General features: G+C 32.9%; 1 protein-coding gene across 1 annotated transcript in view; it reads left to right on the top strand.

Annotated features, from left to right (window-relative positions):
• PGAP1 (post-GPI attachment to proteins inositol deacylase 1) overlaps nt 1-27,397 on the top strand; it is a 71,305-nt gene that overhangs the window by 33,633 nt on the left and 10,275 nt on the right. The window contains exons 6-20 of the mRNA XM_090268329.1: nt 2,703-2,755; nt 3,595-3,661; nt 7,019-7,124; nt 7,833-7,888; nt 9,444-9,527; nt 11,840-11,886; nt 12,282-12,333; nt 15,081-15,158; nt 19,308-19,383; nt 21,364-21,437; nt 21,538-21,589; nt 22,086-22,152; nt 22,569-22,677; nt 24,345-24,383; nt 26,188-26,281. Of these exons, the coding sequence (XP_090124455.1) occupies nt 2,703-2,755; nt 3,595-3,661; nt 7,019-7,124; nt 7,833-7,888; nt 9,444-9,527; nt 11,840-11,886; nt 12,282-12,333; nt 15,081-15,158; nt 19,308-19,383; nt 21,364-21,437; nt 21,538-21,589; nt 22,086-22,152; nt 22,569-22,677; nt 24,345-24,383; nt 26,188-26,281 (1,054 nt within the window). The remainder of the gene's footprint in view (nt 1-2,702; nt 2,756-3,594; nt 3,662-7,018; nt 7,125-7,832; nt 7,889-9,443; nt 9,528-11,839; nt 11,887-12,281; nt 12,334-15,080; nt 15,159-19,307; nt 19,384-21,363; nt 21,438-21,537; nt 21,590-22,085; nt 22,153-22,568; nt 22,678-24,344; nt 24,384-26,187; nt 26,282-27,397) is intronic.

Here is a 27,397-nt window from a genome sequence, read left to right as displayed (position 1 = left end):
TGTGAGAGAGACAGAGACAGAGAGAGACAGAAAATATGAATGAATATGAATATATGTTGGGAAGGCAGAGGCATGGATGCCTATGTTCATAGAAAGTGAAAAGGATCTTAGATACTTTGTGAAAATAAATCTTATTTATAGAAATAATTGTTTCTTGTTCAAAATAAGTGCCTATCCATTGATTAGAATTATAAGTGTAAGGAAGTATGGACTGAAAAGTCCAAGGGCCTCTTGTTATATCTGAGTAGTGTGTTGTATATTATTAGCAGAATATCAAATGTAACATGTACTCTTGATTACTAAGCTTGAATGAAGTTTTACCAATTTTAAAATTAAAAAATTAGCTTTGATAGTATAAACAGAACCCTGATTAATTAATTTGCTAATTATTCTTCCCTGCTAGGACATCAAGTATTTGGTCTTTAACTGGGATACATAGCCTCTGTAAAGTGAGTTCAAGTTTCCTTTTAGGACTTATATTATTTCTTGTATTTTTAACCTGAAGTCTTCAGTTAAGATCTTAAATTTTTTTAACTTAATATACACATCACGTTCAAATATAACTAATTTAATTTCTAAAAAAAAATCCATAGAGCTCCTTTTGCTTTTTAGAAGCTAGTGTTTGTTTCATAGTTGTTCCCTTTGTAGATACTCCTTTGCTTAACTCATCTATTGACTGAATGCTTGCCAAACACAGAACAAAAATTTTAAGCTATTCTGCTATTACCCACTGTTTTCTTATAACTGGAGTTGTGCTATAGCCATAGTAGCTTTGGAACAAAATTGGTAAATCTCTCAAACCTCATTATTAGTATGAATATTATTTGATGTTGAATGTTTTGGGCAGATATTTGCTGGAAGTCCTCAAAACATTAACTGTCAACTCTGTCGAAAACACAGATATTTTATTTAGTCACATAAAATTAGAAATAACTTATTTCCTAGACTTGGTCTAGAGCATGATGCTATATTTATACTACATCCTGCAGCTTATTTTTGGAAGAACTTTGGTCTTTCCAACCGTGTGTGTGTGTGCGTGCGTGTGAGTGTGTTTCCCTTTCTTCTAATCCACTTGATAATGTATTGCTTTCAAGGCAGCTTGTATTTCTGTATCTCTGATGAAAATATTTTACTTCTTATGGAGTTTTCTTAAAGCTGGTTATTTTATAATCTGAGTTTTATTTAGTTTTTTAGCCACCAATCAGTCTAGGGTCCTTCATGTTTTAAACTATGTTCAGTTAAAAAATCATTATTAAGTAGTAACAGTTTTTTCATGATTATCTCAAGGACAGTTAAATGACATTTACATCCATTGGGACTAGAAGAATTGCTTAAGTAAGAGAGCACAGTTGTATCTGTAGGGTAGGCTAAAATGTTGTTATATATACTCACACAGGTAATGACACCTAAACCCAACAGAGGTGTACCTTTTACTCATATAGTTGCCTGAGGTGTGTATTTAAGTTGGTGGGTGGTTTTTTGAGGGAATCTCATAAGGGACCTATGCTGACAGTAGGCACCCCCTTCTTGAATGTTTTACTTTTGAGGTTGCCTAATCATCACTATTTCAACCCACAGGAAGGGGGAAGAAGAGCAGTCAGGCCTGGAAATGGCACACATCACTCCTGTTCACATACTCTTAGAGAAAAATTAGTCGTACCTTAAAGTAAGAGAGGCCAAGAGATGTAGTCTAGCCAAGTGTGCAAGAAGGCAAGAATGGATTTTGGTGGACATTCAGAAGTTCTCCCCAAAGATCATGAGCAACTACCTTTATTGTTTGTGTTGCCTTTCCCTTTTTCAACTCTAGCACTGATGCATTCATTAGCCTGAATGAAAGTAAACCTGTTTTATGTTCTTGGTAATGGTAAGTGCTGTCTACTGTGAGTTCTTAGTCTACTGAGCATCTAATATAATCTTAGAACCACAGTGAACTCTCATTGTCCTCACACTTTAATTAAGCTGCCAGCAGTAATTCCTAAATAAGGAACCTAATGTTTATAAGTTCAAGTAAGCTATAGATTTCTCCCACTTCAGAACCTGGACTGAAGGGTGTTATGTCATTGTTAGGAAGCCGTCTGCAATATATTTTTTAGGGGTATTTGTCCTTGTGTCTCTAACAAATAGTATATATATCAGTCATCTAGTGATTTTTTTCAAATTAAGTAAACACGGACCCCACTTGTAAGAGTCTAATCTGATAGTTTTGGAATTGTGATCAGGCATATTTCTTTTGGAACACCTCTCCAGGCTTAGGTGTTTATCAGACACATCCTGATTAAGAAGAAATATCCTAGAATTTATCAATTGGCAGTCTAGTTAGAACTAAAATTACTAAAATATCTATTATGATTTACCCATAAACTATGACTTATTAAAGAATCATAAACTCAGACTCTTGGTAGAGTAATAAAAAGTTAGATCTTAAACTCAGGAAGGAATCTGGATGTTTTAATAGTTTTTAAAGGGTAATATAAATGTGACTAACCAGTGATGACAGATTTATTTTATGAAGGAAATATCTTAATATTTTTGGATCACCTTTTACAAAAATGCATCATTTAAAAATGTCTATGCATCATAAAATAGTGAAACTGATGCTACAGGTTTCTAAATATTAGCTTGTAATAATTTCAGGCGTTTGGGGGAATAACAAATGTGCTTTTCTTAAGTTTAATTTTTTTTCTTTTCTTCTTTCCTTTTAGAGTTCAGCAGTGCCTAAGACCTGGGTCTCAACAGACCACCTCTCCATTGTGTGGTATGTTGATGTAAATTATTTTGATGGTTTGTAGTGGTCCTCTTTTCTCAATGCATTGATTGGTTTGTTAACTTTATGAGAGCTTTATTTGTACATAAATAAGGATTTTGGCGACAGATTAATTTAGGGGTTTAGAACTCTAAACTTGATTGTTGTCTCAGTGTGACCAAGGTTCCCTTGACAACAGATGAAATAATCTGAGAACCAGTAGCATCAATCTCAAATGAAGCTAATGTCAAATATCAAAAGTTTAGTTTGTCATAGTTGGGCAGAATCAAAGGCACTTGCTTTAGGACTTCCTGAGCTTTCACCAGGTCACCAAACTCAGGGACTTTATTGATAACAGCACTGGTTATTCTAGAGTAGCACATGGAAAACCAGGTTGGAATTAGATTTACCCTTAATATAAATTAAAAAATAGATTAAATATGGATCAAGATATATGTAGACTCTAGTTCTTATCTCTATATGTTCTGGCTTCAAGATTCTCTTTCTTACCTTCCTCTGGCTTAGCAATCAATGGTGTCTGCAAGAACCGCGTAGTTCAGACATATAAATATGGGGCAAAGTACATCTATAGCTGGGGCAGATGAGGAAATTTAGGGAAGATAGATGGACCTTGTCAGTTCCACTGGCAAACATTCAGGAAGATTTGATTTCTTTATTTTTATATGTTTCAACTTTAAGATATATGCTTAATAATAATTATTTCTTAAATAATTTTAGAGCTTACACCATTAAAGGAAACAAATAATTGATTAAATAATAGAATTGTGTGTGTTTGTATCAAAAGTATATTATTAAAGAAAGTTTCATTTGTAACACGTTTTATTCTTTAGGTGTAAACAATTACAATTGACTACAATTCGAGCATTCTTTGATCTTATTGATGCTGACACTAAACAAGTATGTATTTTTAAACTAAAAATTATTTCAGTGAAGTAGGAGCTTTGTTGCAGCAGTGGTGGAATTAATACATTTTTTACTTAGACGTAACTAGAAGCCTACACTTTATGTTGATTATAATTACTTTCAAAATGGAACTATCTTTATTCAATGGAAGGAGAGGAGGTGGGGGAAGTAGAAGAGGGTAAAGGGAGGACAAATGGTGAAAAAAGGAGATTTGACTTTGGGTGGTGGGCAAATAATACAATATACAGGTGATGTGTTATAGAATTATGCACCTGAAACCTATATGATTTTAACATCATTCCAATAAATTCAATAAAAATATTTTTTTAAAGAATGCAATGAAAATGAAAAAGTGAAAAGATTCCTTAAATCTTCCCCCAGTTCTTCCCCTTAAAAGTTTATATACATATATTCTTTTAGTTTTATTTAATTAAGGGAAATACTTATTACAAGCTATTTTGTCATTTTTTTTCTTAGTAATGTGTTATAAACCTCATGATCTATAGTATTATTTTTGTTTAATTTTTTAGAAAGCATCTTTATCTTTCTGATAGGATCAAAATATTTATATTTACTGAATGACTGAAACTCACCAGAACTTAAATTATGTACTTCTAGAAGTTGAACCTTTTCTGTAGTGAGATTTCACATGTAAACTCTCCAAACTAATGATTTTGCAAGTTGTCCAATTAGCAGGACACCTGGAAATCATAGTGCCCTTTATAGAATATTATATTCCTCTTTCATCTCTTTCTGGTCTGCTAGCAGGTAAATAGTAGTGGGCACCAAGGATTACAGCAAAATTCAGAGAAGTCTGTCCATTAACTTACATGTCTTTTTGCTGTGTATCCGGAACACATTGCCATTATTCATCTTAAGCAGCCTTTCTTCTCACATCATCTTGCCAGTGCATCACTCGTCCATAGACACATCTTTGAGAACTATGGCTTTGGCTTCTCCTTTTAAAGAAAAAGTTCCTTGTAAATTAGATTTTCTTTTTTTTTATGGCAAAGCATTACAGCCCATATATTTCTGGATTTTTTTTTCGAAGACTAATTCTTTAAGAGACTAGGATTTGTGACCTCTTCTCAATAGATCTCTAGGTAATGCTTTTCTTATCACTGGGTCTTAAATCTTGCTCCTGTAGCATTCTCTTTTGGGAGTGTGATAGATAGTGTCCGTATTTTTCTTCTGAACCCTTTAGGTGGCTGCATACCTGCTGTTAGGATCATAGACACTTAGCTCTCCCTAAAGAATACAATGAAAAAGAGACCCAAATTGTTCTGTGTTTTACTACATTTTAAGCTACAAGATACCATATTTAAGTTAGTATTTTTATGAAAGTAAATGATCTTTCATAGAGTTAACATTGTGAATTGGTTATGGAATGCAAACATTTTTAGTTTTTAACACTGTTTTAATTGTCTTAACTATGGCAAACATTTTTAGTCTGTTTGACAGAATGCAACTACATACATTAATAGAACCCATTAAAATTGCAAGACCAGTTTGTATTTGTAATGACATTTAGCAGGTTTAGGAAAAACCCCACTTCAGCTCGTGAAGAACGGGAATATCTCAGGCACATATATTCTTTAAAATTATACATAAAACTACTTTTAATAAATCAAATCTTGTTTTCCATTAAATCCTCAGATGAGAAAACTCTAATACTAGTACATAATAAGTTATAATTCTGAAGATAAGTATTTTACAGACATATTTTAAGAGACAAAAGATATTTTTAATAACTAATACTGCTAAAAATTAAAATATTTTGAAACTGAGTTCTGTTTCACAAACTCACTATATATAATGGACTGGACTAAATGTTAGACAATAAAATGTTAAAATATGATTCCTCCTCAAGAAGCTTACAGTCTAGAATGAAAAGCAAGCATATATACAAGGGAAACTAACTCAAATCATAATCATTCCCTAACATGTAGTACCAGGGAATCAGAATTAAAGTCTAATTTTTTATGGTTATCAGCATAAACATAGCTGAAAACTTGTGAGTAGATGAATTTTCTAGAGAGTGAATAAGAATGGGAGAGCCTGACATAACTGAAATTTTGGTTGAAAGACCTATGGCTTTTAATAGCTTTTAGTAAGATGTGGCTGTTTTAAAAAAAAAATCAAAACTAATTTTGTATTAGACTAAATTGATTGAAGTATAGAGTTTACATCAGTGAAGTTAAATTCCACTTTCCTCCACTCAAGACACACATATCTAGAGAACTGTATTCTATGTTGTATATCCTATTTTAGGAAGGAGACATTAACAAACTTGAGTTTATCCAGGGAAGGAAGGCAGGCAGAGTGAAGAAGGATCTGAAACAGTTACAGTTGATGTTTTTGAAGCTGTTTAATCTATAGAAGAAATGTTTAATTTAGATGAGAGACATAACAATCTTAAATTTTTTGAAGGGCCGTCCCCAACCTATATATCAAAGCAACAAGGAGTCAGATACTTGCTCTAAATAGGGCAGAACATTCTCCTGGTGAGAATTGTTAAAACTGGAATGTACTATTTTGAAAAGTACTGAGTTAGAAATGTTCAAACAAATATTGGGATTGAAAAGATTTAGTAGACCTGGGTCCTCACTATCATTTCTTTATCATTCACTCATTATGTTGTTGAGAAAATCACTTCCCTGCTGGGGCCTCAGTGCTTAAGCTAGAGAATTGAATAGTGGTAGATCCTAAATAAATTTTATACCCTAATACATTTTTTTTTCCAAGGGAGGAACTAATATAAAGTGGCCAACATTTATGGTGCCTGGATATTTTAAAACAGACAACAGAAAAATTTTGTTGTCTGCTTGCATTTTTATTTCATGAAAGAAAGGATGTTTTGATGCAGAGGAACTAAAGTGAAACAGAGTGAAAAGGAGTTCCCAAGGAAGAACAGTTGTATATTCCCTAGTAGTGACCATTTAATTTCTTTGCTGTGAGATTGGCACTGGTCTGAGTTTGAAAACTAGTGTGTTGGAATCACTAGATGGAGGATCACTGCGTTCTTTTCTGATTTTGTACGGTTATTTGTTTCATTCTCAACTGCTGTTTGAGAGGCATAATAATTAAAAGCATGGGCTCTGGAGCCAGACTACCTATGTTTGAATACTGGCCCAAACTCTTAATAGGATCGCAACATTGGGCAAGTTCCTTAATTTCTCTGTGCTTTAGTTTATTCATATTTAAAACACAGTTAAGAACATGTTAACCACTTAGCACAGTGCCTGGCCCATAATAAGTGACTGTTGGCTCTTAGCATTATTACTGGAAGCAAACTCATTGCCCTGTTAATGATTATGAAAGGATACAGAATGTATCAATGTTCTTCTCTAGATAACTCAAAATCCCAAGAAGAAATTGTCGGTTTTGAATCACCACTTTATAAGACACCCATCAAAACACTTTGAGGAAAATCCAGCAATAATTTCTGATTTAACAGGTTAGTGGTAACAACATGTTTTAATTTAAATAGAGTTTTGATTATTATTTTTAGGTAAATTTGTTTATTAGCAGACAAATCGTTAAAACTGTGATTCTTCAGCTACTATAATCCCATTATATTTTATTAATTTCTCTTTAATGGTTTCTTACGAGGTTCTTGGTTAAGAAAGGGAAAAAGTAGAAAAGCAATTTGTAAGATGTTGCTGGTAAAAACCTTTTTTCCTGAAAATAATATGACAAGTAAAAAAATTTTAAAGATAAAGTTAAATGTCTCTATTCTCCTGACAGTCCCATAAAATAAGTGCTATATTATTCTTAACTTAGTTTCTCAGTATCATTCTTAGATCTTTTGGATTAACAATCTTATCTTTTGCTGGTAAATTTTTGCTTTTAAATATAATACCTGCCATACTCTACTTAATTACTTGCCTTGTTTGGAAAGTGAAATATTGACTTCTAATGATACTTTCTTAGAGTTAAAGACACCAAGTAGTTTTAAAATACTTTACTTGATGTGGATGCTAGTTGATGAAGAGCATATAGAGAGTATCTCACGAGATTTTCTATTTTAAAATAGCCAATGTTCAGGAAACCACTTCTTTTTCAAATCCTGTTGTGATTGAGAAGTATTTCACCAATACTTAATAAAAGAAAGTGTTTAATGTAAAAAATAAGAAGCCAAACAATTTAATTTACTTTCCCTTAGGGACATCTATGTGGGTTCCAGTAAAAGTGTCAAAATGGACCTATGTGGCTTATAATGTAAGTATACTACCAATGGATTTTTTTCTTTTTTTTACTTAGAAAAATTTAGTATTTATCTTTAAATGTTGAAGACTTTTAAAAAGATAAGCACATTTCATTTTCATACATTAAAATAATTTAATAATAATTACTTACTAACAGATATCTAGTTGGATGAAGTTCAGTTTTCCAGTTTTATAACTCAATTTTTTTTTGTTGTTTCTTTCTTTTTTTCACTTTGTTTGAATCAGGATACAAAGTCCACATAGTATTTGTTGATATGTCACTTAGTTTTCTTTTAATCTATAGTACTTACTTAACCACCTTTTTCCCCCTTGTAGTTTATTTGTTGAAAAAAACAAGTCATTTGTCTTATAAAGTGTCACAGTCTTATTTTTCTGATTGCACTACTATAGTGTCATTCAACGTATTCCTGTGCCTACTCTTTTCTTGTGACTTAGTAGAAACAGTAGTGACTGTTTCTCTTTTTGTGATGTTAGCAACTGTTGAGTAATACCTAGTGTCATTCATTTAGAGGTATGCAAAAATAATTGGGACACCTAGTAAATTTATCAAAAGTGGGACAAATCATAAAGGAAAAAAAAGATAATTACTTGGATCTTTGGATGTTATATTTACTGGTTTTCAGAGTAGTGAGCTGGTTCACAAACATCCTCCATGAGTGACCATAAGAGGTTTTGGGGTTTCCCCTGATATTATTATGAACTCACATATTTAAGCATATTTGTCTTTCTGTCTAAACTAAAATACTAAAATTGTTCTACCTTTGATAATAAAATCGATACTAAAATTTTTCTATTTTTGACCAGTATAAGCCATTTCAAGTTAGGGTCTGGAATCTTTTGATATAGCTGCTCTTTAGTTGTCTTTTATAGTTTTTTTTTTTTTTTAATTGATTTTTAGAGAGAGGGGAAGAGGAGAGAGAGAAACATTGATTTGTTCTTCCACTCAGTTATGTATTCATTGGTTGACTTTTGTATGTGCCCTGACCAGAGATTGAACCAGCAACCTTGGCATATCAGGATGATGCTCTAACCAACTGAGCTACCCCACCAGGGCCATGTCTTTGATAGTTATCTCACTATCTAGTATGAGAAGGTATTTCAGCTCATTTTGTATATCTCCTGCCCCAGATCTTCAATCAGCTTTTTTTTTTCTAAAGTAGTCTTCCAACATTTGGAAAGTGGCACCTAAAGTCTATAATCTGGGCACTAGAGATGTTTATGGCAAGTGGGTTAGCATTTCTAGGCCTTTTTAGTGGACGGAGCTGAGAAAGGTATTTCATTGTATTTTGACCATAAGGCCAAAATGAAACCAGAACAAAACACATACATTTATACTGATACTTTTAAGACAGGTTCAGGACTACAGGGTTTGTACCTGACCTCTCTATTTTATATCTGTCTCTTCTTCCCATTCCTAGATTTATTGGTTCTCACCAACACCAGGAATAAGAGAATTAGAGTAATCACTGATTGCCTTAGTTGGATTTTTTAATGATGAAATTATCCATTCTCATGATAGCTTTATTGTGTTTTTCCTCTCTTTTTAGGAATCTGATAAAATATATTTTACATTTCCTCTTGCAAATCATAGAAAAATCTACACTCATGCCTATTGTCAGAGCACCATGCTGGTAAGATAATTGGTACATTTTATGTAAATGTAAAAGGCTAACTCTTCATTTTCAAATTCAACTATTATCTAGTAGAGCTCATATTTAGCTATGCACTATTACTAAATCTAATTAGTTGAAAAATATTTATACAGAACAGAGTTTTGATTGAAAAGCATTTATCAAAATGTTTCTATAGCTGATAATATACAGTAGTCCCTCTCTATTATCGCAGTTCACTTATTGCGGCCTCACTGTATCTCGGGATATTTAAAAATATTATATTTAATTATTTATCGTGGATTTTTCCTTATATCACGGGATGTTGCGGTCCTGTATATGTAAGTTGTTAAAGTTACGTAGGTTTAAGAGTGTAGAATTTGTTTAAGAATGTATGTAGTGTTTATAAAAGTGTGGAAAAGGTTAATAAGGGAGTGGGAAAGGTTAATAAGGGACTGGGAATGTTTTATAAGTGTGTGGGAAGGATTTATAAAGCCTTAAAATACATATAAATACTAAAATAAATGTAAGGTTCCTACTTTGCGGTTTTTCATCTATCACAGGGGGTCTAGAACGTAATACCTGTGATAAGTGAGAGAATACTGTATATATTTTATGATCTGGTAACACTTTATTTTCTTTATACTCCCTGGAGTTAGTTGGCAATTCCTGAGTGACTTTTTCTAAGATTTTTAATATAATTTTTTTATTTTTTATTTTTTAAAGATTTTGTTTATTTCTAGAGAGAGGGGAAGGAAGGGAGAAAGAGAGGGAGAGAAACATCGATGTGTTGCCTGCACAGACCTGGCCTGCAACCCAGGCATGTGCCCTGACTGTGAACTGAACCAATGATCTTTTGGTTCACAGGCCAGTGCTCAATCCACTGGGCCACGAGCCAGGGCAGATTTTTAATATAATTTTTATAATTAGAGATGTTTACTAGATGACTTGAAATTGTTCTTTTGACACCTAGGTTATATCAAAATGGTCTTTTAGGATGGGCTTGAATAACACTATTCAATTCATTTATGAATGAGTCAGAATTCCCCATACACTGAAGTAAGTAGTGGGGAATATTGGAAATTTTTCACAATTAGGACTACTTTTTAGGATAGGCTCCCTTGTTAGCTGCAAGAACCTGTTATGAAACTGGGTTGGATCTTGAAAGGCTTCTAGATTTTCTCTGTCTAGGCTATGCAGATCTGTTCTGTTGCCTTGCTTTATAATGTCACTTTATTGTCCTGAGAAGCATAAGTAACTGATATAGCAGTCATGTGGGTGTTTTGCCAACAGTGGAGAATTAGGGAAATACCATATTGTTTTTTTTTTTGTTTGTTTCCTTTCAGCTTTCTTTTCTGTATTTCTGAGAAACGTCTTTAAACTGTATTTAAGTTTCATGAGAGCAAAGTCTATGTCTCCCTGATTTGTCCTTTTCCTTGAGTGCAAAAGTCTTTGGCTCTGAAGTAGACTTTATAAATTGTAAACATTAGTTTAATTAAAAGATTGATTTTTTACCACTGTCCTATATGTATACTTACTAAGAAAGAATTTATGTGCAGTGTTTCTCATCCTCTTATGCCCTTGCAGGATTTCAGTAATTGAAGGATCAGATCTTGGAGCATTGCTCTTACTACCTCCTTAAAAGTTGGAGTGATCTTAGGTCATACCTCTCTTAAATGACTGAAGCTAAATACATAATATTGTTAAAATATCACATCTATTTCTGCAGTATTTCCATGCTGCACTGATAATGTAGTAACTAGCTTCATACTCTGTGTTTCAATCCAGACACATTCTCAGCCGTGTAGAAGTTATATGCCTGGTACTCAAGTAAGAATTCAAATGATAACTAAAAGGCTATACTTAGACTGATTGTTATTTTTAATTACCTGGCTCTGAGAATTTTTGTTTCTTAATGTAAAAGTCTACCTCTGCTTGCACATTTTTCTGTTTATTTTATTTTTTTAATGTAGGTTACTTACTATGTAACTACCTAATTAAACTATAGACATTGTCAAACTCTAAAAGTGTTGGTTCAAAACTTAGAAATTCTTAAGTAAAGTGTTGTGGAGAGATACCCATCAGGTTACCCTTTCTCATATTGCTACTCTAGGTTACTTGCTTACCTGTTTTGTTGACAGTTAGACTTCTTTGCCCACCCTTGAGTTTTTGACTATTAGACCATCTTGAATACATTTATAAATAATAAGTTGCTATTTTATGTTTCCATTGTGCCTACTGACCCTATCATATAACTGTAAAATATTGAAGATGCCTATTTTACATAATTATTTTCCACATTATTTAGTGTACTTTATGTTATTAATCAACAGGACACAAATAGTTGGATTTTTGGGTGCATAAACAGTACTTCCATGTGGTAAGTCTTTTGAATTTAAGGCCTTTCATTATTCATTTTTCTCAACATAAACACACTTGCATATTACAATGTCAGAATAGCTTCTTACCTTTCTATGCTGATTTTGGTGCTATACTAAATTAAAGTATTTATTTTAAAGTTAAAAATAAAGGAAATTAACATACCAGTCATTTTTGTAAATGTTGAAGTAGTTGGTTGCCAGGAAAAACAATTTTTTTGTTCCTAAAGGGACTCTGTGGATAGAAAATATTAGATTAGACTTATTAGACTTCATTTCATTAGAACTGTCTCTGATAGCTCTGTAGATGGTTTCTTTTTCCTCTGAAGCTTATTTATAATCTATAATACTTTAATATATTTGTCCTTTAATTATTTTTTTTGTACTTATTCTATAGCCGGCAAGGGGTTGATCTGTCATGGAAAGCTGAACTGCTGCCAACACTTAAGGTAAATTATGGCTTTAGAATTTTAATATTTAGATGAAAAAATACTTGAGCCTATAGGCATTTTAGAATATGGTATTTTATTGACTCATGTAGATATTAAATTAACTTGAGATTTGTTAATCTTCATTTTAGAAATATTTTCCCTAGAAATGAAGAATTTAATCAAGAAAAGCATGATATTTTTAACTTTCAGAGGTAGAAATTAACAATGCTCTAAGTAAAATGAAATCTATATATTATAGCATCATACCAAGAGGTAGATAATTTTTTAAAATTCAATTTGAGGATATATGTAAGGCCCTTTCATTTATATTAGGATATATAAGGTCTGTCCAGAAGATATCCAGGCATATTCTATGAAAAGTGGAAATATTTATTAAAGAAGATACAAGAAACATTGTACGTAGGACAAGGACACCTTAGTCCCCTTCAAAGTAGGCACCTTGGAACCTCATAGAATTCTCCCAATTGCCATCAGCTGCCCCATTATATTTTCCTGAATCTCATCAATGGTCTGAAATCTTTTCCCTTTCAAAGGTGATTTTAGTTTGGGGAAAAGCCAGAAGTCACAGGGCACCAAATCTGGGCTGTAGCCGGGTTGAGTCCTGGGTGATTTGACATTCCACCAAAAAACTGTTTGAGACGTGATGCATGAGAGGGTGTGTTGTCGTGATGAGGCTGCCAGTCACCAGTTGCCCATAGCTGCAGCCTTCTGAATCATTTGGTTAGTTTACATGGAGGAATGTTCAAGCTTAATGCAAAATCTGATGAAGATTCATTGTCTGCTCACTCAGTCATTTTTTTTTTTTTAATTATTATTATTATTTTTTATTTTGGTTTTTCAATTACAGTTGTCCCCTTTTCCCCTAATTTCTCTCCTCCACCCAACCCACCCCCTCTCCCGCAATCATATCCCTCCCTGTTGTCCATGTCCATGAGTCTTTTATATGGGTTCTTTGACTAATCCCTTCCCTTATTTATCCCCCTTCTCTCCCTCTCCCCTCCCCCCTATTGACTGCTATTCTGCTCTTTGTTCTATTTAGTTCCTTTGTTTGTGTTGTTCTTTAGTTTCCTGTATTAGGTGATATCATATGGTATTTTTCTTTCTTTGCCTGGCTTATTTCACTAAGCATAATTCTCTCTAGTTCCATCCATGTTGTTGCAAATGGCAGGAGTTCCTTCTTTCTTTCTGCTGCATAGTATTCCATTGTGTAAATGTACCACAGTGTTTTGATCCGCTCATCTACAGATGGGCACTTAGGTTGTTTCCAGCACTTAGCTATTGTAAACAGTGCTGCAATGAACATAGGAGTGCATATCACTCAGTCATTTTGAATGCAATGGGTAAACAGTACATGTGCTCACTCAACTTGATGTCTACAGCCCCCACTGACTAGTACAGTGAAGTCACCATTGTTTACACATGTGCATTCCAGTCTGCTCTCCATGGCTGCCATGTTACATCGATGTTGCACAAACCATTTTCATTAAATTAGCAATGGCTGGACTCTTTATGGGCAGACCTTATATGTCTGTTGCAGAAACTTGGCTGAGTAAGCTGAGGTGAAGTGAAGCCCAGGAGTTAAACAAGCACTCCCAAGTGAATCTAATTAGGTGGTTAGATGACCCCTCACTGATGAGTTCTTTAGCTTCAGAACCTCTGCCTGGACTTGCCCAAATAGGTGCATCTGAAGAATAATGAAGAAAATTATTTGCAGAAATTTATTAATGCATACAAATGTTGCAACATAAAACTACCCCCACTCCTACATGTACTTCAAAAAAAAAAAAAAGTGGTTTTAAAACTGTATTTGGTGCCCTGACCCGGTAGCTCAGTTGGTTGAGCGTCATCCTCTACACCAAAAGATTGCAGGATTGATACTTGGTCAGGGAACATACCTAGGTTGCAGGTTCGATCCCCTGTCCAGCATGTATGGGAAGCAACCAATCAGTGTTTCTCTCTTACATTGATGTTTCCCTCCTCTCCCTCCCTTCCTCCCTTCCTTTCTCTGAAATCAGTAAGCATGTCCTCAGGTAAGGATTAAAAATAATAAATGAAAGTAAAAACTGTATTTGGTGACTTGGCTTTTCATTAAATAGACTAGTCTTCTATCTATTTATTCCTCAAAATATGGATTATAGAATCTTGTCTTAATTTTGAGAAGAGAATAGATGTATATTTGGTGAAGTACATTATTAGCTATATTGAGTCTTCATGTTGTTTACTGAATAATTTTCAGGGGATGATGTTCATAAATATCATTAACCAGCAACTCTTTACTACTTAGGCTAGATTAGAATTATTTGAGATTAATTTCCAATTCTTCCATCATATTTCACATCCATTCATTCCTCAACTGTTGAGGCTCTGTCATATACTACCAAAATACATACAGAAACAGTGCTGTAACATTGTTTGAAATAAATAGACAAATTATAAAAAGAAAGGCCAAACCTGGAAGTAATTATGTAAAATATTTAAATTTATTATTAAATATCATTTCTTTTACACAAAGGGATACAGATCAAGGGATACAGCGACTATTTGGTTTTGGTAGGTGTTATTTACATTATTAGGAATCCGACTTTCAGCTGGATCATTGATCTGTATTGAACATAAAGTTTGAAATCTGTTTTTTAATAACTTATTAAATAAGAAAGTGTTTGTAATTTATTTTTTTTAATGTGCTTTAAGTTCTATATAACCTAAGAAGTAAAATCAGCTTTTTACTTTCTTCTTTTTTTTAGTCTCTGACATTAAGACTTCAAGACTACCCATCTTTGTCTCATCTTGTTGTTTATGTACCGTCTATTCATGGAAGTAAGGTAAAAATGGATTACAGTTGTTATCAGAATGTTTCCCAGATACTTATGCCAAATATTTGTTATTTTTTCATGATTCTTCAGCACATGGCTTATCTAAAACAATGGCCAGTTTGGTGATACACCTAAGACTGTTAGGATCATCTACTCTAAATTGAACTAAGCAAAAAAACCCAACTCTCTTGATTACAAGTGGGAACATCCGTCTTTCAAAAGCTATTAATTACTGAGACCCTTTTATATGCAAGAGTCCATGCCAGGAGTTATAGGAGGCACAAAAGTGAGGGAAAAACAAACCCTGTTTTCAAAAAGCTACATACTGTTAGGTAGGGGAAGAGAAATATATCTGGAAACAGGAGGAAGAGTGAGAATAAAGGAGATATTCAAAATATATGATATAAATCAGATTATAGCAAATGAAAAGTGCAAAAGGGGGCAGTATCTCTCTGATGAAATCAAGAAAGGTTTTATTATGAGATGATTTTTAAATAGTTAGGGTTTTTATAGGTAGAATGAACATTCTAGACCTGTGCTATCCAATATGGGGATTGCTAGCACATGTGGCTATTTAATTTTAAGTTAATTAAAATAAAACAAAATTAGAAACTCAGTTTCTTGATTGTACTAGCAACATTCAAGATGCTAAATAGCAACATTGCAGAGAGTTATAATGAGTAACACTGTGGAGACAAAGAAACAGTGGGAACCAAGCATAGAACTGTGAACACAGGGGTTATGTTTGGAAAACAGAGAATAAGTAAATAGTAATTATAAAAGGATGGCCACCAGGAGCAGAATAATAATGGAAGAAGTCTGAAAAAGTAGTTCATGGCCATATTGTGGAGGGCCTCGAATGAAAGATTGAGGACTTCACAGTATTCAGGAGTTACTAGGGGACTGAAAGTGTTTTCATCGTAGTAGTAATGGGATCAGAGCTATTTTGGAAAATGAATCTGTTTAGGTATAGGATGGGTTAGAAACAGCAAGTAGTCCTGGCTGGTGTGGCTCAGTGGATTGAGCGCCAGCCTGCAAACCAAAGGATCACCGGTTTGATTCCCAGTCAAGGCACATGCTGGGTTGCGGGCCAACTCCCCAGTTGGGGACATGCAAGAGGCAACCACACATTGATGTTTCTCTCCCTCTCTTCTCCTCTCTTTAAAAATAAGTAAATAAAATCTTTTTTGAAAAAGGAAAAGAAAAAAGAAACATAATAGGCACTTCATAAGGGGTTATGAGAGTTTGTACTACGGAAGTAGTAGTGGAAATAAAAGAATGGTGATTTCTGAGAGAATTAGTGGGGAAGGAAGGTGGAGGTAAAAGTAAAAGACCCTCTATTCCTCCTTCCACGTTTCACCCCAAAAAATTACCCTTCAAGATCCAGCCGAAGTGGTTTCTATTTTCCTTTTCTGGACTCCTTCAGTAATTACCTCTTACTTACTCCTCTGCTACTTTGTTTATAACTGCTTTGAGGCATTTATTGCACTGAATTATAATTTATTAATGTTTCTGTTGCCATTACCATACTCTGAATTCTTTCAGAGTAAGGACAAGATATATTTTATTCTACTTTGCATCTTCAACCTTTAGGTATTTCGACATAAATGTTTAAATAATGTTTCTTGAATGAGAAAGTTGATGCAATTTCTGGCCAAAATCGTTAGGAAAATTTGAAGGGAAAGGGGTATGTAGTTGGGAGTCATCTCAAAGACTGCGTCTCACAAGTAGCTTATAAATGGATTCATTGCTTTGGTTTGCTTAGCTTAAGGGAGAGGTAATGCAACATCTTCAATACAAAAAAACATCTTTAAGGGTTTTTCTGTCAGATGAGTTGGTTTTGAGTGAATTTAACATCTTGCCCAAACTTGGAAAGGCCAAGAAATGAATGAGTGTTTGACAAACAGGAAGTCTTAGCAGCCTGATAAACGTGTGACACTGTGTCTTGGTGCTCGCTGGAAAGTAGCTGCTGCTGCCCCTGCTGTACACGCCCTCTCACCAGCCTGCTGGCTGAGGCCGCTCCTGATCTCTACACGCCGGTTACAGCCTGGCATCAGAAGATTATATATTTTTAAATAGGCACTTTAAAAGGTTTTGAGTCAACTGAAAATACAGTTTTCAAAATCCAAATGTGGAATTAATCTGCATTTTTTTAATGACAGAAAACAAAATAACTAAATCCATTAGAACTTTATTTACCATGGGTGTTTCAGAAAGAAACCCTTTCTTTCTTTCTTGGGTAAGGGTTTATTCTATAAAAAAGTCTGGCCAGATTTTTAAAGAAATAATACAATTGTATTATTTTAACTTTTTCTGTCTGACTGATTTCACTTAGCATGTTATGGGATACAAAATGGAAAGCAACAAATAAATAAGAAAAATGAAAATTCATCCACAGACTGCACAGTATGGTAGTCCCAGAGGGAAGGGGGATGAGGGATATTAAAAGGTAAAGGGGGTCAAATATATGGTGATAGGAGATTTGGCTTTGGATGGTGGGCACACAATACACAGTGCAATATACAGATGATTTATCATAGAATTGTACACTTGAAACCTGTATAATCTTATTAACTAATGTCACCCCAGTAAATTTAATTAAAAATTAAAAATTTTTATTATTTTAGATACCTGTGTGAAAAGTAATTTAAAACTTTTTCCCTATTCAGGCAATGGCTCACTCAAAAATATTTTGTAAAAATATAATGAATAATCATGTCTAATAAATCATTTCTGTAATCTTTGAATAGCTAGCTGCTTTCTATAATGGAAATATCTGTGTACTTTGTCTTGGAAGTAAAGAGAGAAAAATAAAAGCAAAACCCCTTAACATGGTTTTTTTTTTTTTTTAATTCCCTCATGTGTGTACTGTAGCATTTTCCTTCATCTGTTTTTCACTTGCAGAATAGTCAAAAATTCACCCAAGAGGCAAACACAGTAACACTGCTTTGAACACAATCCAAGGTGTAGGTATTAGAAAAAGCCTAGGATGGACCCCACTGGCTTTCTGCTTTCTGTAGACAGCAAACTATTTGCTAGCTACAATTAGCTATCAGATTAATTTTTTTTTTAGCTCCTCTAGATCAAAGTATTAATGAAACCATTCTCATTGTAGACAGCTGAGAGCAGTTACTTAATGGAAAAGAAATGGCACTACAAAAAAATTGTAATGATGCAGATGTCACATTTTAGGTTTTGCATTTCTTTTTCTTCATACATAGTAGACCTTTGTTTTTCAGTTACTGTAATCACTGTTTAGCATAAAGTAATTTTATGCAAATAACATAAGCCATCTGTAGATGAATGGCAGTATGTCTCCAAAATCTTTTTATAGTCTAATTAGGCTGTAGATACAGTAGTCCCTCTCTATATTGCGGTTTACTTATCGTGGCCTCACTGTATCATGGGATTTTTTAAAATATTATATGTAATTATTTATCACGGATTTTTCACTATATTGCTGGATTTTGCGGTACTGTATACATATGTTAAAGTTACGTAGGTTTAAGAGTGTAGACTATGTTTAAGTCGTGTTTATAAAAGTGTGGAAAAGGTTAATAAGGGAGTGGGAAAGGTTAATAAGGGACTGGGAATGGTTTATAAGTGTGTGGGAAGGGTTTATAAAGCCTTAAAATATATATAAATACTAAAATAAATGTAAGGTTCCTACTTTGGGATTTTCACCTATTGCACGGGGATCTAGAATGTAATACCTGTGTTAAGTGAGGGAATACTGTACTTAATAAATGTGGGATTAAAAAAATTAACAGAATCACATTTTTGTTTTGACTATGAAAGTATATACATATATTATCTACATCCCTAATTAATCTTGAGTTAACCTTGGCTCTTGGTGCTTGGCTCTGTTCTTTAATGCCCCTCTACAAGAAACATCTGTAATTAATTACAAGATAACTTTGTAAAGATCTGTTGTTATAGCAATGACCCATTAATAATTTATTAAATTAAGTTTATTTACCAAATGGCCTTAGTTTAACATTTCTTTTGGAGGAATTCTTGCCATTTAAGTATAGTCAGAGTGAGAATGTGACACATACTACCTTCTTCAAAGTTGAAGACTTATTTTCTACTCAAACATCAAGATATTTTACTAAAAATTCCTGCTTTTTCCTAATAAATCAATGTTTTATGTTTCAGTTTGTTGTAGACTGTGAATTCTTTAAAAAAGAGACAAGATCCATACAGCTTCCTGTAACTCATCTTTTTTCCTTTGGTAAGTATTCTGATTTTGGGAATCTTAAGATGCTTTATTTTTAACAGTGCTGATTTATTCTGCAAGGTTGTTAAAATAAAGCACAACCATGTAGCAAGAGTATTCTTGTGAATTTCAAATGCAGTTCTTAGGGTAACCATATGATGTGGTTCAGTAGTTTGATTTTTATTTAATACTGGCCCAAGACTCATCTTCTGAGAAGTGGACTCGAGAGAAATTTTTTCATGATTACATACATTTATTTGCAGGTGTTTGTGTGTGTGTGTGTGTGTGTGTGTCTTATGTGAATTTATATTAAATATTGGCCTTTTTATAAAACACTGATTATAAGGTATAAATTTCCATCTGCCCTATGAAGGTTTCAAGACTTTTCTAAATACATTTCCCATTTTTTATTGTAAGAAAATATACATAACTACATATTTTTAAAAAATTGATTATGAAATAATTTTAGACTTACAGAAAGAATACAGAGTTCTTGTATATCTATCATTCATCTTTCTATAATGTTGGCATCTTAAATAATACAGTTGTCAAAACTAAGACGTTAACCTTGGTATAATTAATTCTATTAACTACAGGCTTTATGTGGTTTTTATTGGTTTTTCTATCTGTGTTCTTTCTCAGTTCTCATATTGCTTTTAGTTGTCATGCCTTTTTAGTCTCCTCTAATCTTTCGTAGTTCCTCAGTCTTTCCTCGTTTTTCATAATACCTTTGAAGAGTACTGGTCAGTTATTTTGTAGAACATCCCCTAATTTGAGTTTGTGTAATGCTTTCTTACTAGTAAAGGTTATGCATTTTTGGCAAAAATATCGCAGAAGTGGTACTTCTCAAAATATCGTATCAGAGGACACATGATATCACTCACTTTATCTAATTACTGATGGTGTTAACTTGGTCACTTGGTTAAAGTGGTGTCTGCCAGGTTTTTCCCCTATAAAGTTACTGTAATTAATAAATATCTTGGGGGAGATATTTGAAAGTAAGTATCCTGTTTTTCTTCAGAATAACTCACTAATCTTAGCATCCATTGTCTCATTTAGTCTGAAGCAATTATTACTAATAGTCTGTTTTCACTGGAATTCTTCCTAAGGAAAAATTGCCCCTTCTCCCTGATTTATTTATTTATTTAACTTTTATTTATATCACTAATGGACTTGTACATATTTATTTTATTCATTGCATTATAATCCAGTACTATTTTTTCTGTTTATCTTGTTTTTTTTGTTTTTTGTTTGTTGGGTTTTTTTGCTTAAGTTTTTTCAGCTTTGGATATTGGAATTTCTTTTTAGGTTGGCTCTTGTGCCCTTGTATGTATTCATGAGAAGAATTTATATTACTTGGTAGAAGAAACTTCCTTTAAGACTTTATCCCTTCTCTACCCTTTTTTTTTTTCGGTAGAAGGATACTCAGAACAATACAGAAATGACAACTCTGTATCACCTACCTCATTAAAGATAGCAAGCTTATAAAATAAGAGATCTACCAAGAAGGCATACCTTTTTGAAATTGGAAATATGTACTTGATTTTTTAAAACACATACATGTGGCCCTGGCTGGATGGCTCAGTTGGTTGCAGTGTTATCCCAGTACACTGAAAGGTTGCAGGTTTGATGCCTGGTAAGGGCACATACCTAGGTTGTGGGTTCGATCCTTAGCTTGGTCGAGTAAGGAGGCAACCAATTGATGTTTCTCTCTCTCTTTCTCCCCCGCTTTCTCTCTCTCTAAAATCAATAAACGTATCCTTGGGTGAGGATTTTAAAAAATACATGTGATTGAATGGCATTATCAATGTTTTGTTCAGAGTTTATTGAAGGAGGATTGGATTTTTAGGAGTTCATTCTTTCATGTCAGAAATCAGAACCTATAAACTTTTTTATTATTAAAAATCTGTTGGTATTTTGTTAACATTGTTTAAGCATTTGGTACTTTTTAAATTCTTTGACATTCTAAGCAATGCAGTACTTTTAATTTAACAGGATTATCTTCAAGGAAAGCGATATTAAATACAAATGGTCTGTTCTATAATATAGAGCTTCTGAACTTTGGACAGGTAATTATCCTGACTATAACAAGGATTTAATTTTACTTCACTGTTTAGTTAAACAAACAAATAAACTTTTGTTTTTGTTTTTGTCATCAAATTCTATTAGATATACCAAGCTTTTAAAATCAATGTAGTAAGCAAGTGCTCAGGAGTCAAAGGTAAGTCTGTTTTCTGAAAAAATATAATGGTACTGTCATTTGATGAGTCAGTAGGTCTTCACTTGGAATTTCCATAATATTTATGCTTCTATATTTTTTACGTGAAGTAAAATTTAATATGATACAATACAAAAGCTGTTTGTATTTTCACAGGTTTAACAAATTTAACATAGACCTTTTTTTTAGAAAGCATCTTCATCTGTTTTAGTTTAAATATCCACATTTTAAAAATGCTATATATGTTGCTGTCTTATTATAGTAATTCTGATTTAGTGGTTTAATGTTTTTGCAGTTTCTTAGTACTTCCCATATGTTCTAATATCTTTTGTAAGTCTTATGAAACATTATTACTAAATTTTCCATAATTTCTAATTATATGATATAACTTACTGATTTTTTATGAAACGGGCAATTGTATAATTAGGTATTATAGTAGCTTATATAACATTTAATGTGACATAAGGTAGTAATACATATTTACTTTATGTTTTCACAGAAGAAATAACTAGTATCTATAAACTTCATATTCCATGGTCTTATGAAGATTCACTAACCATTGCACAGTAAGTATATGAAAAAATGTATCTTAAACTTTTGTGCTTTTGAATAATATACAGTCTACTTACTTTATGTAAATCATGGTGAAATTATTAAAGTTTCTCTGCAAAAATGTAGGTATCCTTTTTGTAACATTGTACCCATAGGTAATATAATATATAATATTTTTATTTAAATGATACAGAATTTAAACCTTCACTGCTTGAAACATGAACCCTTTTCCACCATCTCCCCCAACTCCTATGACCCAAATGGAGCATTCAGATGACTGTATTATGACTGGAAGCATCCATCCATAATAATGTGTCTTGACATCTAGCTTCCTCTACATTATCGCATTGTATTGTGCCATGGATTCACTTAGCCATTGTTATTCAATAGTATTTTGTATTTGAAAACTAATATTTAAGTTACTTTTCAGGGTTCCATCTTCAACAGAAATTTCCCTGAAGCTTCATGTTGCTCAACCAGATAATGACAGCCATGTAGCTCTATTAAAAATGTACACATCATCAGACTGTCAGTATGAGGTAAGCTGTATATTTGCTTAATTTTTAAGATTTAGTTATAGAATAAACTGGAAATATATTTTTAGAATTGCTTCAGCTATATGGTGATATGGAAGGCAATAAATATTGATAGAAATAAGACATTTATTTTAAAAAATAAGTAGACATTTATATTACTTTAAGTTTTCTTCATTTTACCTGTTAGCACCACCTCAGTATTTTCTTTGCTGGACCACTGAAAGTATACATTTTAATAATTAATAAAATAAAATAAAAATTGAGACTGCAGTTTAACCTTTTCAGTTTGGAAGTCAAAAGTCCAGAATCCTTTATAAATTGAAGAACATGAAAGTGGCTTATGTGGCTTAAATTCAGTCATCAACGTGATGTATATTCGTTTCTAACTACTGTATAAGCTTAAGACTCTTCTTTCCTTTTCACTAATTATATTAGGCTCTGTCAGTCATTAATATGTGCAATTTAGTGCCTATTGTGTTTGTGTTAATATCACATAGATTTCTTTGTGCTAAGAGAAAGGAAGTAGAACTCCAGAGTAACACTTTACTAACTTAAGGATTCATGAACTAAAAGAGTCCCTCCCTGTATTAGAAATACCAGGTTCTAAGGATTCCAGATTTCAGTGGTTGAAGTACACATTTGTGGTAGCATCACAGGTTTCTGGTTTATGTGAAATACCTTGTTTCTACTCAACTGCTTTAAACCAGGCTTAAATATTTGAATTCTCTATTAGAACTTTCTTAGGATAAACTAGAATTGGTAGGTCAAACAAATAGAGTTGTTCCTACAACCAAGTTTCAGTTGGACCAATATTATGAGTTATTTTAGATTTCATGGAATTTTTTAATGCTTTGATATCTTGCTTCCTGTTTCTAACGTTGAAGAATTTTACAGGGCTATCATGGTTTTTAACTTGTACCTCCATATTTTACAGAGATAGTTAACAGTTGTGTAAATAATTTGTCTACAAATACTGCGCATTCTCAAAATGTTTATGTGTTTACAAATACTTCATGTTTTCAAAAAGTCATCTTTGACAAAATTATAGGCATTTTATTACCTCCCTGTGGAAGATTTATTTCCTTTTCTCAGACTTCTTAATATCAAAAAAGATGTATTTATGCTAGAGATAATTAATGATGAATATCTGTTTAAAATACTGTTTTGGTTTAAATTTTACTAAATGTGCTGTTTGTTCCTGGTCTTATATCATTTAAAGCCCGTTTTTTATAAAATTCACTCAGAAGTGGTTTAGCTTAACTCTCCTTAGTGCTGTACAGTGTATAATAGGTTGATTAATTTGTACTTAATTTCTCAGCAAACATGTATAGCTTCTGGATTCAGTCATTTAATAATTCCTTTAGCTTGCATAATCTGGTAATAAGATAGTCTGGTTAATTAGATATTTTTAGTTAGTAAAGGGTTACTGTATATACCATAGGATTCATTCAATTGTCAAAGAACTGGAATATGGGAAAACATACTAAACAGTAAACTTAAACTTGATATAAATGAAATGTTGATGATTCAGAGGATTATTCTGAGATTGGAGTGCCTTTAGGTTTATTAGTATAAAAAAGTTAATGATTAATAAAAGGCTCAACTTAATAAAATGTGAACTGGAACAGTTTTAAGGAAATAACCTTTTTTAAATGATTGTTCTAACCTAGGTGACAATTAGGACTTCCTTTTCACAAATACTTGGGCAGGTAAGAGAGACTCCTGTTTGATTTTTTTATTGCCTTGTGAACAGATACTGTTAAGGCAGGGGATGCAAACTTTTTCTGTAAAGGGCCAGATAGTAAGTATTTTAGCAGACCACACACATGTGGCCTCTTGCTTCTGCCAGCACTACTGCAGCTGCTTCTTCCTTCTTTTTCCTTCTTGTTTCCACTTTAATAAAATCTAAAAACTATGCATAGGCACACAGGCCATATTTGGCCACCCTTGCTTTTAGGGGATGCTTTCATGCTTGATACTTTCTAGGAATGAGAGTTGATTCTTGATTCTCAAACAAATTAATATTCTTGGCTAAATGAATGTCATATTAAGATTTCATATTGGCCGTACACTATAATTCATAGTTAATAAAATCTGTAGTCTCTCATATAAATAAACATTTTCAAAGAACTTAATTTTGTGCATGCTCAGTTTGTAAAAAGTAAAAGGAAATAATATTCAATAAACATGTTGAAAAATAGTTTAAATTTATTTGGAGAGTATCATTCTTTAATTTATAAGTAAATAGTATTAAAAAATAACTTATTAAGTAGCATAACTACTATATTATTCAACATCATTATAATTTGCAAAATTGTACAATCAGGACATATTGTAGATAACATGATTAGTCAGGAAAAGTATACAGTTTTAATACTCACTAAAATTTTTATTGTGCCTTTTATACTTTCACTTTATTTTTTGTGTTTTACAATCCCAGCATAACAATATTTTTTAATTTAAACCATTTGATTCTATAATTATAATAAAACTTACAAATCAAAATTAAATTAGAAACTTTTTTATATGCGTTATCTCATTTGATTCTCACAACAACCAAATGAGAACTAGATTGTAATCATTAAAATTGTGAACATTAGAACATTGTAAGTTAATGTGTAAAAATTTTGTGCTACACTAGAAAGAAAAGATTAATGTTAGTATAAGTTGGAAAATAGCATCATGGAACATTATAATAAATAAAAAGTTAAGGGATCAATCATTAAGAAAAATTATCTCTTGGAATATAAGAGAAGAATTCATGCTATTCTGTTTTTGTATATCCAAAAGGCATGGGCTGAGAATATAACACACTCCCTTATATCATTCTGGTGCATCATAATTAAGATTAGTGACAAGGAAAATCTTTGATGTTCCATAGTCAAACATAATTATATGTACATCAAAAACAGACTAAAATTCTTGTTTAGATATGGAAATGTTTCAAGAAAATGAGTATGTGGGTATTATAGGATCAGAAGTGGGTACTTTAAAAATGTCAAAGAATTTGTGGTAATTGAATTAAGTCCTTCTCAAATTATTGAAAAGATTTAAGAAGCTGTTCCTTCATGTTTGTTTACAAATTTTGCTTGAGGAGAATAAGTTGAAGTTGTATAATATATCTTATTCATCTTTATCTATAAAATAGGGATAAGAACTACCTTGAAGGCTATTTAGGAGGAGAGCATGAGATAATACAGATGAGATGTTTAATAATGCACCTGGTACATAGTAAATGCTCAATAAAAGTGCCTTATAAAAAAGTTTGTAGCACTTGCTACTCTGTTTATCCTCCTTATTATGCCTTTGATGAAAAATTCAGATACCATGTTTCTAATATGCTATGTATTATTAACATTTATTTTATATAGAGTTTTGATACCTATTACTGGAAATACCTTTGTGGCCATGTCATGGAATAATGAAGAGCAACATTTTTATTTCATGTGAATGTACACTTATTGTATCAACATGAATATTCAGAAATTGTCCATTGATTTGCCTGTTTTCTAGGTAGTTAGATTTCACGGAGGGGCTCTTCCTGCTTATGTTATATCTAGCATCCTTCTTGCTTACGGAGGACAGTTATACTCCCTTTTCTCAGCAGGTAAGAATGTTGTTCCTCCCTCCTCTCTCCCTTCTTCAGTGCTTCATTACTACTTTTTTATCTGTCAAGTGGCTAAGGAAGACACATCAATCTCTTGATAATTTACAACTCATCTCTCCAAGTTTACTTTGAGATCCTCTAAGTTTTAAAAGATCCCCAAGAAAATGTCCTACTTGTCTTCTCCATATTACACCCTTGTGCCTGCAGTTTCTTCCCTCTCTTCTGAGGATCTCTTAATATGTAGAGGCTTATTTACAGGGATCTTGTTCTCTATTTTATTCCTGGTTCCTAATTAGTGTTGAGCACATTGTAGGCATTCAGTGTAATATTTGAGTTGTATCAACTCTTATTAATTAGGTCCTGGCTCCACTGAATGGAATAATTGAGAGTTTAACAAAGGGACTGTATCAAGGTATGTGTAGGATAACAAGAAATGATAAAGTGCCAGATTAGCAACAGAGCCGTCTGAAACCGTAGATACCAGGGCAAGGAAGAGAGCAAGGCCAGAGAGCTGCAGGAGAGGACAGCGTTACTGCAGCTGCAGCCTTGGGTAGAGCGGCTTTGCAGCCACTGTGAACCTATGTCTCAGCAGAAAAAAGATGGGAAATACACAGGCTAACTTTATTTTCATCCCTTCTCCTATCTGCCAGTGCCTTTCATTCACTGAACCTAACTAGAAGCCAGTCCATAAAAATCAGCCTCCCAAAATTTAGAGCAAAGTAAAGAATGAAGAATGGATCTGGAAGGTAAATATAGAATATATATCAAATAGTACATGAGACAAGCCCTCCACAAAGAATACCAATTAGAATAGTTTCTCAGGAGGCTCAACTTTGTCAGGTCCTTGTGTTTGGACAGTAATCAAGGGAGGCAAGACATAGGAAGAGAGAATGGGGCCAAAAATATATAAAAGCAGTCCAAAATCTCCACTATTTCCATTTTGCCAAGTCCTTCCGGAGCTACTCATTCCCTTTCAATGACTTCTTGCAGTTTCCAGTGTGGCTTTAGTGTTCACTTTAACCTGATTTAATTTATATTCCAGGAAGAAAGGAGCAACATTCAGTGCCCTCTGCCAGATCCAATCTTTTAATAAAGAGATTATTTTGGCACTATGAC

The sequence above is a fragment of the Furipterus horrens genome, unplaced genomic scaffold, assembly GCF_987537825.1.
Source record: "Furipterus horrens unplaced genomic scaffold, mFurHor1.1.pri manual_scaffold_1, whole genome shotgun sequence".
NCBI classification, from domain to species: domain Eukaryota; kingdom Metazoa; phylum Chordata; class Mammalia; order Chiroptera; family Furipteridae; genus Furipterus; species Furipterus horrens.
Note: the sequence above shows the minus strand (reverse complement) of the source record. Positions and strands in the feature narration are given on the sequence as shown.